The following is an 18,616-nucleotide window of genomic DNA, read 5'->3' as shown; positions in this document are numbered from 1 at the left end:
AAAAGTATGGGTCGAGGGCTAGCCTTCAATGCCCATGAGAGTCACGCTTTACTTCTCTCTTCATCTTCACCTTTTAATAGATAATGATTAACTTCACAATATAGAATGAGAAAATTGAGGCTCGAAGAGGTTTATGAACTTTACCCACAGTCATAGTTTATTAATAACACTTAAATTTGAATCCAAAATCTGATTATAAAAGCCATGTTCTTTATACTTTAGCTATCTATCAAGATATCGCCGTTTAAAAAAAAAATTGCTCAGGGACGCCTGGGTGGCTCAGTCGGTTAAGCGTCTGACTTCAGCTCAGGTCACGATCTCGCGGTTTGTGAGTTCCAGCCTCACATCGAGCTCTGTGCTGACAGCTCAGAGGCTGGAGCCTGCTTTGGATTCTGTGTCTCCCTCTCTCTCTGCCCCTCCCCCACTTGTGCTCTGTCTCTCTGTCTCAAAAATAAATTTAAAAAAATGGTTATAAGACAAAAGCCTGAATACCTAAACTTCATACAACACAGAAGTCAAGAAGTCAAATTGCTGGGTCAGATTTTATGCATTTAAAAAGATTTGGTAGAGGGGCGCCTGGTTGGCTCAGCCATTAAACCTTGGACTCTTGATTTCCTTTCAGGTCATGATCTGTTTGTGGGTTCCAACCCTGTGTTGGGGTCTGTGCTGACAGCCTGGAACCTGCTGGGGACTCTCTCTGTCCCTACCCCACCCACTGGCTTTCTGTCTCAAAATAAATAAACTTAAAAACAAAAACAATAAAAAGTTTTGGCAGGTACCACTAAATGCTTTCCAAAAAAGGCTTTACTGATATATAGTCTAAATATTACAAAAGAGTACCCATTTCTGCAAATATTCATTATATCCATTTTTGAAAAATTTGTCAGCTTAATGGGTGAAATTGATGTTTCATGTTTTATATACTCTTGATTAATAGTGAGATTGAACATATTAATATTTTATTTACCATTGGATTCCTTATTATGTAAATTGCATATACATATCCTTGGGCCATTTTTCTTTTTGGTTATTTTCAGCTTTTTTTTTTTTTTTTTTTTTTTTTTTTAATGCATTTTTGAGAGAGATCACAGTGGGTAGGCAGAAAGAGGGAGACACAGAGTTTGAAGTAGGCTCCAGGCTCTGAGCCATGGGCACAGAACCCCACACGGGGCTAGAACCTATTAAGTGTGAGATCATGACCTGAGCTGAAGTGGGCCCCTCAACCGACTCAGCCACCCAGGTGTCCCAGTTATTTTCAGCTCTCGACTGATAAGTTCTGAATCTACATAAACTCTTGGTTCTAATCTTCTGTGTAAAGTATACTGCAAAAGTTACTACAACTTTGTCTATGGTGTAACTGAAGTTTTTTTATTTCTTTGTGGTCAAGGCTAATACTTTCCTTTGCCTTCTGAATTTGTGTGTTTAGGAAGATCTTTCCAGGGGCGCCTGAGTGGCTCAGTAAGTTAAATATCCTTCTGACTTTGGCTCAGGTCCTGAGCTCATGGTTTGTGAGTTTGAGCCCCGTGTTGGGCTCTCTTGCTGTCAACACAGAACTTGCTTCAGAGCCACTGTCCACCACCCCCCCCACCCTTTCTCTCTGTGCTTCCCCCACTTGCACTCTTTCTCTCAAAAATACATAAACATTAAAAAAAAGAGGAAGATCTTTCCACATTCCCTTCCCAACCTGTCCTAAAACTATTCTTTATTTTAATATTTTTAAACATTACATCCTTATTTATTTTTTAAGTTTATTGTTTTGAGAGAGAGCGAGAGAGCGTGGAAGGAGCAGAGAGAGGGAGAGAGAGGGAATCCCAAGCAGACTTTGCATCGGCTGGAACCCATGAACTGTGAGATCATGACCTGAGCCTGAGTCAGACACTTAACCAACTGAGCCACTAGGTGCCCCTAAACATTACATCTTTAAATTGGGAGTTGTGGAAACACAGAAACCCATTTATTTTTATGCATTTTCTTGTATTTAGCCACATTATTATTAGTTTCAAATGACTTAGAAAAATTTGTGTTAACAGGGAGTTTTGTCTATTCTTTTTCAGCACTAATATATCTTGTTGTTTGTACTTTTTCATTATGTAAGACTTTTAGTGTAGTGTTTAGCAGAAGCAATGACAGTAGGCATTTTCTTTCCCATTTGTTTTTTTTAGTGGGAACATTTCTTTTTTTCTGGAACATTTCTAATGTTCACCCATAAGTATATTTGCCAAAGGTTGTGAAAGATACTTATCATCAAGTTAAGGAGATTTTCTCCAATTCCTAGTTCACTGAGGGTTGTAAAGTGTTATTAGATGCTTTTATGGCATTCTGTTTAGATAATCACATAGCTTTCCTCCTTTAATCTGAAAATGTAATTTTTGGTAAGTTGGTAAATTAATTCACGTTAAACTGTCTTGTAGTCTTGGAATAGATCCTATTTGGTTTGGTTATTGTACTCAGCTAGAATTTGATATTCTTTCTTTTGTGTTTTATGTTCCTAAGTTAAGTCAGCCTATGGTTTTTATTTGTGTAGATATCCTGTCTGCTTTTGGTATCAAGATTTTATTAGCCTCATGGATTGATTTGGGAAGCTTTGCATTTTGGGGATGTGTTCCAGAATAGTTTCTCTGTCTCTCTCTCTCTCTCTCTCTTTCTCTTTCTCTCTCTCTCTCTCTCCCTCTCCCTCTCCCTTTCCTTCCTTCCTTCCTTCCTTCCTTCCTTTCTCTCTTTCTTTCTGTTTATTTATTTTTGAGAGAGGGAGAGAGCGCAAGCCGGGAATGGACAGAGAGAGGGTGGGGACAGAAGATACAAAGCAGGCTCCGCACTAATAGCACCGAACCTGATGTGGGGCTCAATCTCACGAACTGTGAGATCATGACCTGAGCTGAAGTTAGATGCTCAACCGACTAAGCCACCCAGGTGCCCCAGTTTATATCTTTTTCTTGAAGATGTATCAGAACTGGACTATTGGACCATACAGCTGTGTGGGTCTGGTGAGTGTTTAGGGGCAGGTTTTATTTATTTATTTGTTTTTAGTTTTTTTTCCCTCCAATTATTTGATAGTTATAGATCTATCCAGTTTTTCCACACCTTGTAGATTTAATTTTGGATATCATCATTCTTATCTTAATTGTTTCCATATCTTTTATACTCTTTATCATGATGAGAGGCCAGTAAGCTACATATTGTAAACATTCGCATGCAGAACTAAACCCTAGTTTTAATTTATGAAGGAAAAAAGAGTCAGTATATATTAGGCATGTAGAGAAGACCTCAGAATTCTGAATGCCATTATATCTGTTGTACATTGCATTCCCTATTATTGTTGGTAACAGGTTTATAGAGATATAATTCATATACCATATAATTCACCTCTTTCAAGTATACAGTTCACTGGTTTTGAGCGTATTCATGGAGTTGTACAACCATCACTGTGGTCAGTTTTAAAATACTTTCATCACCCCCAAAAGAAACCCAATGTGAACCTTTCAGCTTTCATCCCTAATACTCACCGCTACCACATTCCATCGCTGGGCAGTCACTACTTCCTATCTCTATAGATCTATAGATTTTCCTGTTCTGGACATTTTATATGAATGGAATGATATTTCAGTGAATGGCTGTTCCACAATTGGTTTTTCCATTTTTCACTTGATGGACATTTGGATTGTTTCCACCTTTTGGCTATTACGAATAAAGCTGCTATGAACATTTGTGTACCAGTTTTTGTGCAGGCATGTGGTTACATTTCTCTTGGATGTATATCTAGGAATGGAATTGCTGGGTCATAAGGTAACTTTTTGAGGAGCTGCCAGACTGTTTTTCCAAGCAGCTGTACCACTTTCTATTCCTACTAGCAGTGTGTGAGAGCTCCAGTTTCTCTACATCCTCACTAACACTTGAATTATTTTGTGAGCCATTAAAACGAGCTAACGTTCTTTACTTTTTCAGTCTAATTATCATAGTAGTCTTTAAAATTAGTGTGTTTTTAAACAACTTTGAAACAATTCTATTAGAAAATATAATAAACAGGGGCGCCTGGGTGGCTCACAAAGTTGACGAAGCGTCCAACTTCGGCCCAGGTCATGATCTCACGGTTTGTAGGTTCGAGCCCCTCATTGGTCTCTGTGCTGACAGCTCAGAGCCTGAAGCCTGCTTCGGATTCTGTCTCCCTTTCTCTCTGCCCCTCCCCCCAACTTGTGCTCTGTCTCCCTCTGTCTCAAAAATAAACATTAAAAAAAATTAAAAAAAAAAATAATGATAAACATACCTGAACTATATAGTCAGGGAGAATTTTCTTGAAGAAATGCCTTTTGAATTGATATCTGAATTTGTTAATTTTAAGAGTATAAGATGGGGGAGGGGGGAGTGGGAGGAAAGACCGTTCAAGTGGGAACGGTACATACAAAAGCCCTGCGTATGTGAGGTGAAGGGAGAACAGGTTATATTTGAAGGCCCAGATAGGCTTTGTGATCCAAAGATCAGTGTGAATTCACTGGAAGGTTATAAATAAGGAGGATGAGTATATGTACATTTTATAGAATCTATTCTAATAACAGTATACAAAACAGATTGGAGAGACAGATTAGATGTAAGGCACCCAGTTTAGTAGCTGCTAAGGTAATCTAGGCAAAAGATGATGGTACCTTGGACCAGGATTATGGCAGTAGATTTGGAGAAACTGATAGATTTGGGAGATAAGAGGTAAAATTGGCAGAAATGTTTTAAATTACTTGGCTGCTTTGAATATGATTAAATTACATAGCATTTTTAAAATGAGCATAGCTCCTGATAAGCAGTAATACTTTATAATATTTATGATCTTTAACATTTTTGCTGCTGTGCCATTCTGTTTTATGAATTTAAGAATAACAATGCATACATAAAATTTTGAGTTGAGTGGCCTGCGAGAGTAATATCCTAATTCTTCAGAAGTCTAAAATTATAGTAGGTCACTCAATAGTGAGTATATTTTCTTTTTCTTTTTTTGATGTTGAGTATATTTCCTTTTTTATGTCCTAAGGTGGTATTTCTTCGCTTAATATCACCTTATCAAGTTAAGTGTAGTTTGGAGAGTAATATCAAGGAATATTGAACAATTCAAAGTCCTTGTTAATGGCTTTAGGTAAATAATCTGTGCAAGCAAAGAATTTGGAAATATTTAACGAAGTAGTTATTAAATATAAATGTATGACATCATATACATTCTCCTTTATTTAATGGTTCATTGTCTCTTTTAATTTTAGGATACCAGATACCTTCTGCCAACTTTGGAAAAAGAATTATTCTTGGCAGAGCACAGTGACCTTGAAGAAGGTGGACTGGACCTGACTGTGTCACTAAAACCAGTTAGTTTCTACATATCAGACAAAAAAGAAATGCTTCAGCAGTGTTTCTGTATCATAGGCGAGAAGAAGTTACAGAAGATGCTTCCTGATGTGTTAAAGGTATTTCATTACATATATTATTGGATTATACCCAATGTAGAAATATATACCTTTTTTGTAGCTGTCATTTTACTTAATGTAAATTATATAATTGGATGTTTTCAACTAAAACAGGCTACTTCAAAAAGATTAAAAAAAGGGATTTTGGAGAACTATAAATGGCTTTGTATATTGAAAAGTTTGCCAAGAGGGGCACCTGGGTGGCTCAGTCAGTGAGCATCCGACTTCGGTTCAGGTCATGATCTCCCAGTTCCTGAGAGGTTCCTGAGTTCAAGCCCCATATCAGGCTGCTGGCACAGAACAGTTTTTGAATCCTCTTCCACTCTTTCTGCCCTTACCCCGTGCACACGCCCTCTCTCTTTCTCTCACAAAAATGAAAAATAAATAAATAAAAATTTGGGTAAGGAATGTATTGACCTTTTGGAAATAATTCTATTAAATGCAGGCAATTTTAGTAACTAAATTAGAGGTATAATGATTCTTTCTGGTGCTTTAGGAAATAATAATTCTGCTGTGTAACAGTGCACAATATTGGTTGGCAAAAGCTTATATTTCATTAAATTCAGAAATATTTTCATATATTCATGGTATTCTAATTTTAGAGTTGTGGAAATAGGGCTTAGGATCAAAGATGTTTAGAACCAGCACTTGAGTATTTAAATCATTAGAGGAATTACCTAACAAATAGGCTGTTATTAAAAACATCCGGGTACCTGACTTACTCCTTAGTTTGTTCTTTCCTAACAAACTTGACTTTATTTTCATCAAGTGTCTGTAAGTTATAACGTTTACATATTAATTGGCCCGTTTTTCAGATTTCATCTCAATGAAAAGATTTATCTGGCTTTTAATTTGTTTTAATGTAAGATTTTGCTAACCAGACTTTTTTCTTTGTAATTGCTGTTTTCCAGTTTACATTGGTGCTATATTACATAAGTGTATTTCTTTTAATGTCATTTTCTTTAGAACTGTTCAATAGAAGAAATTAAAAAGCTGTGCCAGGAACAGTTAGAACTACTATCTGAAAAAAAAATCTTGAAGATTCTTGAGGGTAAGAACATATTTCTACACTCTGGTAACTTATTAGTTAATATAATATTTAGCATAAATCCTAGGTTATTCTTTTTTTAACTTGGATATTTAATTTCATTAAAGTAATGATAATCATTGGATAATCATTGAGTAATTTTACTTCTGTTTGTACTTTGAAATATAGTTTACATATCAGAATAGCATTTCAAGAATAGACTTTTTGTTATCATTTTCTGAAATCAACTGTGTAGGTAAGAGCATAAGTTTGTACACAATAATAAAATGAAATGAAAGATTTTACCCAAAACACTGTAAAAAATTATTATTGAGATAGCTTTTCTTGAAATAATTTCTTATTTTCTGCTTTATGTTCTTATGGCTTTTAATTGCCTGTTGTATACTGCTTTTGCTCTAATAAGACCTGGATGCAGAATGGGAAGAATTTCTTGGAGATTACCTACATTTATCTGTCTGCCTGAAGTATGACTCTGTGACATTATTAGCTGTAGAATTTTAGATTTTCAAGCTTTTTTTTTTTCTTTTGGAACTGTACAAGGATTTTAGCATTAATATTACAAGAGAAGAAGCAGAAAAATGGAGACACTGGATTCCCAGAGATAACATCTTTTTTAAATGTGAAATGGTTTAATGGGGTGATGTGGCTGGCTCAGCTGGTAGAGCATATGACTCAGCGTTGTGAGCTTGAGCCCCACGTTGGGTATAGAAATGACTTGAAAATAAAACCTGAAAAAAATATAAAATAAAAAATTTAAAATGGTTTAATGGAGTTTGTAACTTTGCTAATAGATGTATCCATCTGGTTATAGTCTGTAAGTATACACACACACACATACATCTATAAAATAGATAAAGGGAAGGCAATTAGAAATACCTAATAAAGCACCGAAAAACTCATTTTAAATGTAAGCAATTAAAAACGTCCTCTCATCAGTTACAAAGTTCTTTAATTTGCATCATTTTTCTGGATGACACTTTGTGTAATGATTAAATTGTTCTGACATTTTATAAGTATGCGTTCAATAGTTTATTTTATTTATAAGGTGACAATGGTATGGACTCTGATATGGAAGAGGAGGCAGATGATGGCCCTAAGATGGGATCTGATTTAGTCAGTCAGTAAGTTAAAAACTTTCATTTCCGTTTCAAAATTTCTTTGTTGTTCCTTCAGTGATTTCTTACCTCAAGAATGTGATTGTTTTTCTGTGTTGTATTTATATAAAATGATTCAACAGTGTAGATTTGTTTACTTATAATAATTGAGTTTGGATTAAGATGATTTTCTTAAACTACTAATCATAGATGTAAAACAGTGATGCCGGCCTGCAGCTGAATCACTTCTGTCATTTGGAATTTGAATTAACTACTAGTGATACCCACTATTTATTAAGTACTTTCTCTACCAGGTATTGTGTTAGTAGTTTAGAACACTTTAACTCACTGACTTCTTCTAGTACCTGTTAATATCAGGTGATAATTGTCACATTTCACAGATGAGATAGTAAGGTGGTTCATTTTATATAGGTACATAAAATTTGACTATTGTGATGATAAAAAACACCCAGAGTTTTGGGGATGCTAATATAAGCCTTTTTATTTTGGAAAATTTCAAACTTACATAAAAGTTGAAAGAATCATACAATGGAATCAGCAACATTAACATTTTGTTATTTTTGCTTTCTCTCTATCATTTTTTTTTTTTCTCTCAGAGCCATTGCATTAGTTTGTTAGGACTGCCATAGCAAAATATCATACACTGGTTGACTTAAAGAAAAGTTCATTTTCTTATAGTTCTGGAGGCTGGAAGTTCAAGATCAAGGTACTGGCAGGGTTGGTTTCCTCTGAGGCCTCTCTTCTTGGTTTGCAGATGGCCACTTTGTTGCTGCTTCTTGACTTGTTTGCCCTTCTCTCTGTGTGTCCCCTGGTGGCTCTCCCCGTGTCCTGATCTCTTCTTTATAAGGACACCAGTAAGATTGGATTAGGGTGCACCATAATAGCCTCATTTTAACTTAATTACCTCTTTATTTTTTTTAAATTTTTTAATATTTATATTTGAGAGAGAGAGGAAGAGAGAGAGCACGCTAATGGAGGGGCAGAGAGAGAAGGAGACACAGAATCTGAAGCAGCTTTTAGGCTCTGAGCTGTCAGCACAGAGCCGGATACAGGGCTCGAACTCATGCACTGCGAGATCATGACCTGAGCCGAAGTTGGACACTTAACCAACTGAGCCACCCAGGTGTTCCACTTAATTACCTCTTTTAAGGTCCTATCTCCAAAATAGTCCTATTCTTTTTTTTTTTTTTTTTTTAATTTTTAAGTTTATTTTTGAGAGAGAGATAGCAGGTGGGGAGGGACAGAGAGAGGGAGAGAGAGAATCCCAAACAGCTTCTGCACTGTCAGCGCAAAGCCCAGAGTGGGGCTTGAACTCACAAAATGAGATCATGGCCTGAGCCAAAACCAAAGCTGGACGCTTAACTGACTAAGCCCCCCAAGTGCCCCCAAAGTAGTCATATTCTGAGACACTGGGGTTGAGGCTTCAACCTATGAATTTTTTAGTAGAGGGAAACATAATTAAGCCCATAAATCTGGGTTTTTTTAATTGAGTTAAATTTTATTTTATTAATTTTTTTTATTATTTAAATCCAAGTTAGTTAACATATTGTATAGTAATGATTTCAGGAGAATTTAGTGATTCATCACTTACATATAATACCCAGTGTTCCTCCCAACAAGTGCCCTCCTTAATGCCCATCACCCATGTAGCCCATCCTCCCACCCATTAATTTTTATTTTAGAGAGAGAGAGAGTGAGAGAGCAAGCAGGGGAGAGGGGCAGAAAGAGAGAATCTTAAGCAGGCCCCATGCTTAGCATGGAGACTGGTGCAGGGCTGGATCCTACGACCTTGGGATTAGACCTGAGCCAAAATCAAGAGCTCTTTGCTCAACTGACTCAGCCACCCAGGGGCCCCACCCATAAATTATTTAAAAATAAGTTGCAGATGTCATAGCATGTCATGCTTAATTCGGTATGCGTTTCCTAAAAATAAGGACTACTACATAGCCACAATACAATATCACTTTAAAAAAATAAGCAGTAATTCAAATAATGTCCTCTAATATATTGCCCACATAAAATTTGCCCTATTACTAAAAAAATATTTTATAGTGTATTTATTTATTGTAATTAATGAACTGATTCTGATCCAGGATCCAGTTAGAATTCATGTGTTTCATTTGACTGTTAGCATATCAAAGCTGAGTTTAAAGGGAGGGTTTAGATGTGAGAAATAAAAGCTTAATGACTATCCTGGGAACTTAGTGCACATCTTAAAGGAATTTAAGAAATAACAAAGTAGGGGCACCTGGATGCCCCTACTCGGTTGAGCCTCTGGCTCTTGATTTAGGCTCAGGTTGTGATCTCAAGTGTGGAGCCTGCTCAGGATTCTCTCCCTCCCTCCCTCCCTCCCTCCCTCCCCCTCCTGTACTCTTGTGCATGAGTTTTCTTTCTCTCTCTCTCTCTCTCAAAATAAATAAACATAAAATAACTTTAAAAATAACAAGTTAAGCCAAAAGAAAGTTGGAAAAATGAAACAAACGAATGTAAACATTAAAACTAAAGAAATAGTAAGCAAACAAAAGGATGAGTAAGTTATAAACTTGGTCTTTGTAAAGACCAGAACATAGATTAACTCCTTGGGTTAAGGAAGGACATCAGTGGAGAACAGTTATAATTGAGATTAGGAAGAAAGAAGGAGATAATATCATAATTATAGATAGGTGTGAATTCATACACAGCATTGTATAAACAAAGTTGAAACTAGCAAATGGATGATTTTCTATCACAATACAAATAAACCAAGTAGACTTTCTGTAAAAGTAGAAAATTTGGAGATTAACAAAGAAGAAATTAGAAAGTGAATAGGGATCTACTGTTGAAAAAACTCCAAGACAAGGTGAATTCACAGCTGAATTATTACTTAATAAGTCAAAACATGTAAAGTGTTTACAGCTAATAAAATATTCAATAATGCCTTCTGTTGTTATTTTCAAACACGTTACACCTGTGTTATTTAAATTATTTAAGGCCGTAGGAAAAGGTGTAAAGGTCTTCAATTTACTTTAGGATTTCTGCATAGCTTTAGTACCCCAAATCTCATAAGTAGTGACGAAAAAGCATATGGGGGATTATAGGCCTTCTCACTTGTGAATATAGATGTAAAGATTGTAACTACATATTAGCATGTAGAATCCAGCGTTGTATGAAGTAAGTAGTTACACCACTGACCGTGTAGAATTTATTCCAGGAATAAATTTACAGGAAATTTAATTAGAAAGTCTGTTAGCATAATTCATATCAGCAAATTAAAGAAGAAAAATTATATGGTCTGATAAGTAGATACTAAAGAGGCCTTTGATAATATTCAGCAGTCATTTTCAATATAAGCTATAGGTAAAAAAGGTACCGTAGAAAACGATTCAGATACAATGAAGGCATTTGACCAAATTTAACTACCCACTTAGTGAATTAAAATGAGGACCTAGCCAGGAAGCCTGTTATGGCCATTAATTTTAAACATTTTCTAGCATTTCTAAACATTAAACATTTCTAGCAAATGCAGTTAGACCAAAAGAAAGATGGGTGGTGGAGAGTAATTAATTTTGATATGATAAACTTTGGAAGAAGAAATAACTGTATTTTTCTTTTCAGTTTATAAGATTATAAATCTAGAATAGCTGAGAGATTCTAGGTTCTTAAAAAAAGACTAGAGGGCCGCCTGGGTGGCTCAGTCGGTTAAGTGGCCGACTTCGGCTCAGGTCATGATCTCGCGGTCTTTGAGTTCGAGCCCCGAGTCGGGCTCTGTGCTGACAGCTCAGAGCCTGGAGCCTGTTTCAGATTCTGTGTGTCTCTCTCTCTGACCCTCCCCCATTCATGCTCTGTCTCTCTCTGTCTCAAAAATAAATAAACATTAAAAAAAAAAATTAATAAAAAAAAAAAGACTAGAACTTGATAAGATGGACTATATATAAGCATAAGAAAATCAACAACTGTTCCCTCTTATAGCAGAAGCATCTATAAAAAAGAATGCATTAAGCTTTTCCAGACAGATGTGTGTGTGTGTGCATGTGTGTGTGCGTATAGGGTATGTATAGTTACATAAAAGAGATTTATTATAGGAATTGGTTCATGTGCTTACGGATGCCGAGAAGTCCCATGATCGGCTGATCTGCTCTCTGTAAGATGGAGAACAAGAAAAACTGGTGGCAAAATACAGTCTTAGTCCAAAGGACTCCAGAAGCCCAGAAACCAGGAGTGCCCATGTTCTAGGGCAGATGAATGTCTGAACTCCAGCAGACGGAGCTAATTTGCCCTTCTGCCTTGTTTATTCTAGCCCTGAAAGGATTGGATGATGACAGCTCAGGACTATCTGCTTTATTCAGTTCACCAGTTCAAATGCTAATCTCTTCAGGAAGCATCCTCACAAACACCCAGAACTAATGTTTTACCGGCTATCAGGCATTCTTGTGCTGTCACAGGGAACTAAAAAAAAAAAAAAATTCTCTTCATACAAATTACAAAAACTAGGATGTGCTTTCCAAATACATTTTATAGGAAATTTATGAAGAATATCCTGACATTTTACTAAAAGACAAAAATCATCTGAAAAAAATAGCATAACGTTCTTAAATTGTGTAGTCTATGATGGTGGTGTGTGAAGTTCTTAAATTAGACTAAAAACCCAGATCCATGTGGGTAAAGATACCAAAATTTAGATACATTTAAAAAAAAAAATGCATCTGCGTGAGAATTTTTTGTTTTAAGTTTGGGTGTTAAATTATGTCATAAAAGAGTCAGTAACCAAACAGAAGATCTGGAAGAAATACTTGAAAGATACAACAATCCTAATAGTAGTGAAAGCTGGTTTCAGGACAAAAAGATTTATGCAAGACAGTTAAGGGCAGTTTATAATAATGTGAAATCCATAAAGATGATCTAACAGGAATATATGCCTTCCATATGCCACACATATGTGCATTTCCTGTATGTAGCTTTTATAAGGCAAAAACTACAGGAATCGTGATGTGAAACCAGAAGTGCAGGAGTAATAGGAACTTGATTTTATCTCTCTCATCTATCTAATGATAAATCAACTTGGTTAAAAAATAAATCAGGATATTGAACACCTAAATAAATTAATTGATATAGACCATATTCTGTATTCTGAAAACAGAACATATCTTCTGTGGACTATCCAGAAAAGTTGTTAATAAGTTTGGTCATAAAAGCTCAATAAAATTCTCAAAGAACTATTGTCCTGACTTTAGAGCAGTAAACTAAAATGAACAAAAAGGATGTGAAAACTCACTGCCTACATATTTTAAAACTCAACAGCTTTTAGGTTAAAGAGCAATTATAAACGGTCTAAAAACTAACAATAAATAAAAAACTAACCAGTTCTATGGGATACAGCTAAAGTAGTACTTGGAGGAAAATTTTGCCTTAAATATAGATAACTAATCCCCAAATTAAAATAAGTGAGCTAAGTATCAATTCAAGAAGTTAGGGGAAAAAAAAAGCCCACAGTGAAATAAACTTAAAAATAAATGCATACAGATAAAATGGCATACTTAATTGTGAAAATCTGCTTGGTTTCTTTCTAAGATTGGATCAAACAAAAATACCTACTCATTACTCCTTTTCAGCAATGTACTGGAAGTCCCAACATGTTCAGTGAAGCAATAAAAAGAAATAAAAGTCGCATAGATTAGAAGGAAAAAGTAAAACTCCCTATTTGCACAGGACTTAATGTGTTAATCTGTTGGGGTGCTATAACAAAATACCACAGACTGGATAGTTTATAAACAGAAATTTATTTTTTAGTTCTGTAGGCTAGAAGTCTGAGATCAGGGTGCCAGTATGATTGGGTGAGGGCTCATCTAGCCAGATTGCAGACTTCTTGTATTCTCACATGGTGGAAAGGGCTGTGAGATATGTGGAAAATGTTTTATAATCGATACAATCTGTGTCTGGCCGGCTTGGTTGGTAGAGCATGCAGCTCTTGATCTGGAGACATGAGTTTGACCATGAAGATTAATATTAAAAAAAAAGAGAGAGAGCCAGATAATCCCATTCAGGAGATCTCCAGTCTCATGACCTAACCACCTCCAAAAGGTTTCACCTACTAATACCCTCAATGTCGAGGATGAGGATTTCAGTATATGAATTTTGGAGGGGACACAAATCTTCAGACCATGACACAAAAGCGTCTGTGTAGAAACATCTCAAGAATTTACCAAAAAAACTCCCAGAACACAAATATGGTAGACAGAATAGTGACTTCTCTCCAGAGATGTCTATGTTCTCATCTCCAGAACATAAGGAATATGCTAATTTACATGCAGAAAGGAACTTTGCTGATATGATTAAATTAGGAATCGAGATAAGATTATCTTGGATTAACCAGTTGGGACAAGTGTGATCACAAGAATTCTTTTTTTTTTTTTTTTATGTTTTTATTTATTTTTGAGACAGAGACAGCATGAGTGGGGGAGGGGTAGAGAGAGAGGGAGACACAATTGGAAGCAGGCTCCAGCCTCCGAGCTGTCAGCACAGAGCCCCTCAGAGCCCGATTCGGGGCTCCAACTCACAAACTGTGAGATCGTGACCAGAGCCGAAGTCAGATGCTTAACAGACTGAGTCACCCGGGTGCCCCACAAGAATCCTTATAAGAGGGTAGTAAAAAGATCAAAGGCATCCAAAAGAGATGGGATGACATAAGCAGAGGTTTCAATGATGTGCTTGGAAAGGAGTCACAACCTAAGGCATGTAGGGCGGCTTCTTAGAAACTGGAAAAGACAAAGAAATAGATTCTTCCTTGGAACCTCCAGAAGGAAGCATCACTACCTACACCTTGATTCTCCTGTGCTAAGACTTCTTTGGGATTTCTGAATTCCGGAAGAGTAACAGAATAAGCTCATGTTGTCCTAAGCCACTAAATGGGTGGTAATTTGTTACAGTGGCAATAGAAAACTAATGCAAGGTACCTGATTAAAATGTAGATCGGGGCGCCTGGGTAGCTCAGTCAGTTAAGCGCCGACTTCGGCTCAGGTCATGATCTTGCGGTCCGTGAGTTCCAGCCCCGCATTGGGCTCTGTGCTGACAGCTCAGAGCCTGGAGCCTGTTTCAGATTCTGTCTCCCTCTCTCTGACCCTCCCCTGTTCATGCTCTGTCTCTCTCTGTCTCAAAAATAAATAAACGTTAAAAAAAAAAAATTAGGGGCGCCTGGGTGGCGCAGTCGGTTAAGCGTCCGACTTCAGCCAGGTCACGATCTCGCGGTCTGTGAGTTCGAGCCCCGCGTCAGGCTCTGGGCTGATGGCTCGGAGCCTGGAGCCTGTTTCCGATTGTGTCTCCCTCTCTCTCTGCCCCTCCCCCGTTCATGCTCTGTCTCTCTCTGTCCCAAAAATAAATAAAAAAAGTTGAAAAAAAAAAATTAAAAAAAAAAAATTAAAAGAAAATGTAGATAGGAGCCAGAATTATAGATTGTTGCCTGGAGCCATAGAGAGGTTTTGCTGATTTAAACATGTAAAAATTTCAAATCGTTTCTAACGTTTAAAAACCAAGTGATATCCCACAAAAAATCTGTATTTTTTGAAAAATCAGGTCAACAACTTTTCCTAGGAGCGCAGAAAATTATTTGGACCTGAGTGTAGCTATTGTCTTTTTGTCTGGTATGTATGTATTTCATTGTGCTGCACAGTACTTCATTTGCCTGAATGCTTAATGTACAAAATATCTATAAAATGAAACTCTGATTGAAGGAGAAATACAGGAGAGCCAAAAGGTTGACGTTGGAACCAATTATGTCAGTTTGTCAGTGTCTTATCAACTGAGACATATACCTTTTTTCATCCCAATTTTAATGAATAAAAATGATTTCAAATTGGTCCAGCTAAAGTAATCTATGTTACTAAAATATATGAAAATTTGATACTTTATTTTAATGGGCGACCTATGTGCTTTTATTACAGTTTTTATTGGAAGCTTCTTAGGATTGTCTAAGAAGCTATAAAGTTACAATTTTCAATATAAGGTGTATATGTATGGGTATGTGTATGTATATGGTATTTAATATGCCCTATGTAAATTAATCTTTTCTTAACTACCAGAAATAACAAGAAGGCAGAAGTAGTAGTTGTAAGAAATTTTTGACAGTGTGTTACTTTGAAATTTGAAACTAATGAGTGTTAACTTGTAGCAATTTTTATAGAAATGAGATTTAGGAACTGTAAAGATAAAACTTCTGTAGTTTCTAAATATCTTCATTTTCAAAAGGGTGAGGGATGGGGTTTTCACTTTAGTTCACCTTCACAAGTTTATGTTAACAGATAGTCCAAAAACCTCAGCATCTCTAGTTTTGCAGTGTTTTAGAACTGTTGGTATTATGACAAAATTTGTAAATGTTACAGATTATGACAGTTGCTTAACAATAACAATTTTAAGTAAATAAAGTAATAGAGAGGCCTGGCATTAGAGTGCTGTCTCCATTTGGAATGTGCTAGAAAAAGCTTTATAGCTAAAATAGCACTAAAAATGAGGACAGGTATTAGCTCAGCCTATAATGTAAGATGATTATGCTCTAAAGAATATGTTTGTAATGATATTTAAATCTTCAATAGTGCAATAAAATAATCAGGATTGAAGTTTTATATATAAAGAATAAAAATACAAACACTTTAGGGAGATCTTAGCAGTATTTTAGAATTGCTCTCATAAATAACTTTTCATGAGTCTTAGGTTAATGTGTTTTTAGTGAGTGATATTGAGGGAGGATTTGGTGGAAGTGAAACTATGTTTTCCTACAGATAATAAATATTGTTGAGATAATATCACAGTTCTAGAAGATAAAGAAATGAAAAAATCCAGGTTCTCAAAATAATGTATATCACAAAGTAGTTCCTATATGAGTGTTATGGAAATATTGTTCCTGGTCACTGCTACTTTCTTAGAGAATGGGCGTACTCTAAATTAGCTATTACTGGATTCCCATTTTGGATGATTAACTTAAAAAAAAAACACAAGATATTTCTAAATAGGCTTTAGAGATTTTAGGTAGCACATAAAAATTGGACCATTTTATGTTCACTAGAATATTTTTTTTTTTAATTTTTTTTTAACGTTTATTTATTTTTGGGACAGAGAGAGACAGAGCATGAACTGGGGAGGGGCAGAGAGAGAGGGAGACACAGAATCGGAAGCACGCTCCAGGCTCTGAGCCATCAGCCCAGAGCCTGACGCGGGGCTCGAACTCACAGACCGTGAGATCGTGACCTGAGCTGAAGTCGGATGCTTAACCGACTGAGCCACCCAGGCGCCCCTGTTCACTAGAATATTTAAAACAGTGAATAAAATTAACATGAAATTGTTTTTATAAAATGAATAATTATTGGTAGGAATTGTTTTAAATCTCCGTTTTTTTTATTACATCTGTTTTGTGCATCTCAAATGTGAATATTTTTTCGGGGGGGGGGGGTGGTGTCCCTGGGTGGCTCAGTCAGTTAAGTGTGTGACTCTTGATTTTAGCTCAGGTCATGGTGTTACACTTTGTGGGTTTGAGCCCCCACGTTGGACTCTGCCCTGACAGCGTGGAGCCTGTTTGGGATTCTCTCTCTCGGCCCCTTCCCCCTTAAAAATAAACGTAAAAAAATGGAATACATGGGTATTAAATATAAGTGGTTGAAAAGATCAAGTTGGCTGGTGGGAATGCAAACTGGTGCAGCCACTCTGAGAAACAATATGGAGCTTCCTCAAAAAATTAAAAATAGAACTACCCTACGATCCAGCAATTACACTACTAGGTGTTTACCCAAGGGATACAGAGATGCTGTTTCAAAGGGGCACATGCACCCCAATGTTTATAGCAGCACTATCAACAATAGCCAAAGTATGGAAAGAGCCCAAATGTCCACCGATGGATGAATGGATAAGATGTGGTATGTGCGTGTGTGTGTGTGTGTGCATGTGTGTGTGTGTATGTGTGTGTGTATGTATATATATATATATATATGTATGTATGTATATCCATATGTGTATATATGTATATATATATGTATACATATATATGTATATACATATGTATACATATATATATACATATATACACACACAATGGAGTATTAGCAATCAAAAAGTGAAATCTTTAAATCTTGCAACTATGTGGATGGAACTAGGGGGTATTATGTTAAGCAAAATTAGAGAAAGACAAATATCGTAGGACTTCATTCATACAAGGACTTAAAGACAGAACAGATGAACATAAGGGAAGGGAAAGCAAAAATAATATAAAAACAGGGAAGGGGACAAAACATAAGAGACTCTTACATATGGAGAACCAACAGAGGGTTACTGGAGGGCTTGTGGGAGGGGGCTGGGCTAAATGGGTTAGGGGCTTTAAGGAATCTGCCCCTGAAATCATTGTTGTACTATATGCTAACTAACTTGGATGTAAATTAAAAAAAAAAAAAAAAAAAAAAGATCAAATTGGTGTCATCTACTAGTTACAATGCACTGGTTACTATGTACAGTATACTAGATTTTAGTACATTGTAATAATTATATCTCTTAAATAGCTTTAAGCTATTCTACCCTTCAAAATAGCAGTAGCTTCCTGTTTACTGCTGTTAATGGTCACTTGAGGCTTAGGAACTTTAGTGAAGATAGAATGCAAGAAGAGTATAGTGCTTAGATGTAGGTGAGTTAAATGACTACTTTGCATTAATATATTTATTCTTGAAAATATTGAGCTATTCCTCTGGCTTGGTCAGTTGTCTTATTGAGAGCAGCAGCTAGAACTGTGCTGTGTGACCACTCTTCTGTTGCTGAACCTTAGCAGTGATGTGTGATAGAACTTTGATGCTGTATGTCAATTAGAGATTAACATCTGCTTTAGTTTTCCTACTGAGCTATCCTAACACAGCTACTACTGAGGATATTTGAAACAGGGCTCATGAGCAAATGGCTAAGAAAGAATTCTTGAGACATTTTTGCTGCAAAATGGTGGTTTGATTGTAGCACGAGGACAGGACCCAGGAGCAGAAAGAGCTGTTTTGGGATTGTGAAGAGTGACTGATTAT

At 36.3% G+C, this 18,616-nt stretch overlaps 1 protein-coding gene across 2 annotated transcripts in view; it reads left to right on the top strand.

Moving 5' to 3' along the window:
• Positions 1–18,616, top strand: part of CAAP1 (caspase activity and apoptosis inhibitor 1) — a 52,399-nt gene that overhangs the window by 680 nt on the left and 33,103 nt on the right. For both annotated transcript variants that reach the window (XM_060609625.3, XM_060609626.2), the window contains exons 2-4: positions 5,238–5,438; positions 6,405–6,489; positions 7,532–7,607. In XM_060609625.3, the coding sequence (XP_060465608.1) occupies positions 5,238–5,438; positions 6,405–6,489; positions 7,532–7,607 (362 nt within the window). The remainder of the gene's footprint in view (positions 1–5,237; positions 5,439–6,404; positions 6,490–7,531; positions 7,608–18,616) is intronic.

Source organism: Panthera onca, chromosome D4, assembly GCF_046562875.1.
Source record: "Panthera onca isolate mPanOnc1 chromosome D4, mPanOnc1 haplotype 2, whole genome shotgun sequence".
In the NCBI taxonomy this organism is placed as follows: domain Eukaryota; kingdom Metazoa; phylum Chordata; class Mammalia; order Carnivora; family Felidae; genus Panthera; species Panthera onca.
This window is presented reverse-complemented; position numbering and strand designations above follow the sequence as displayed.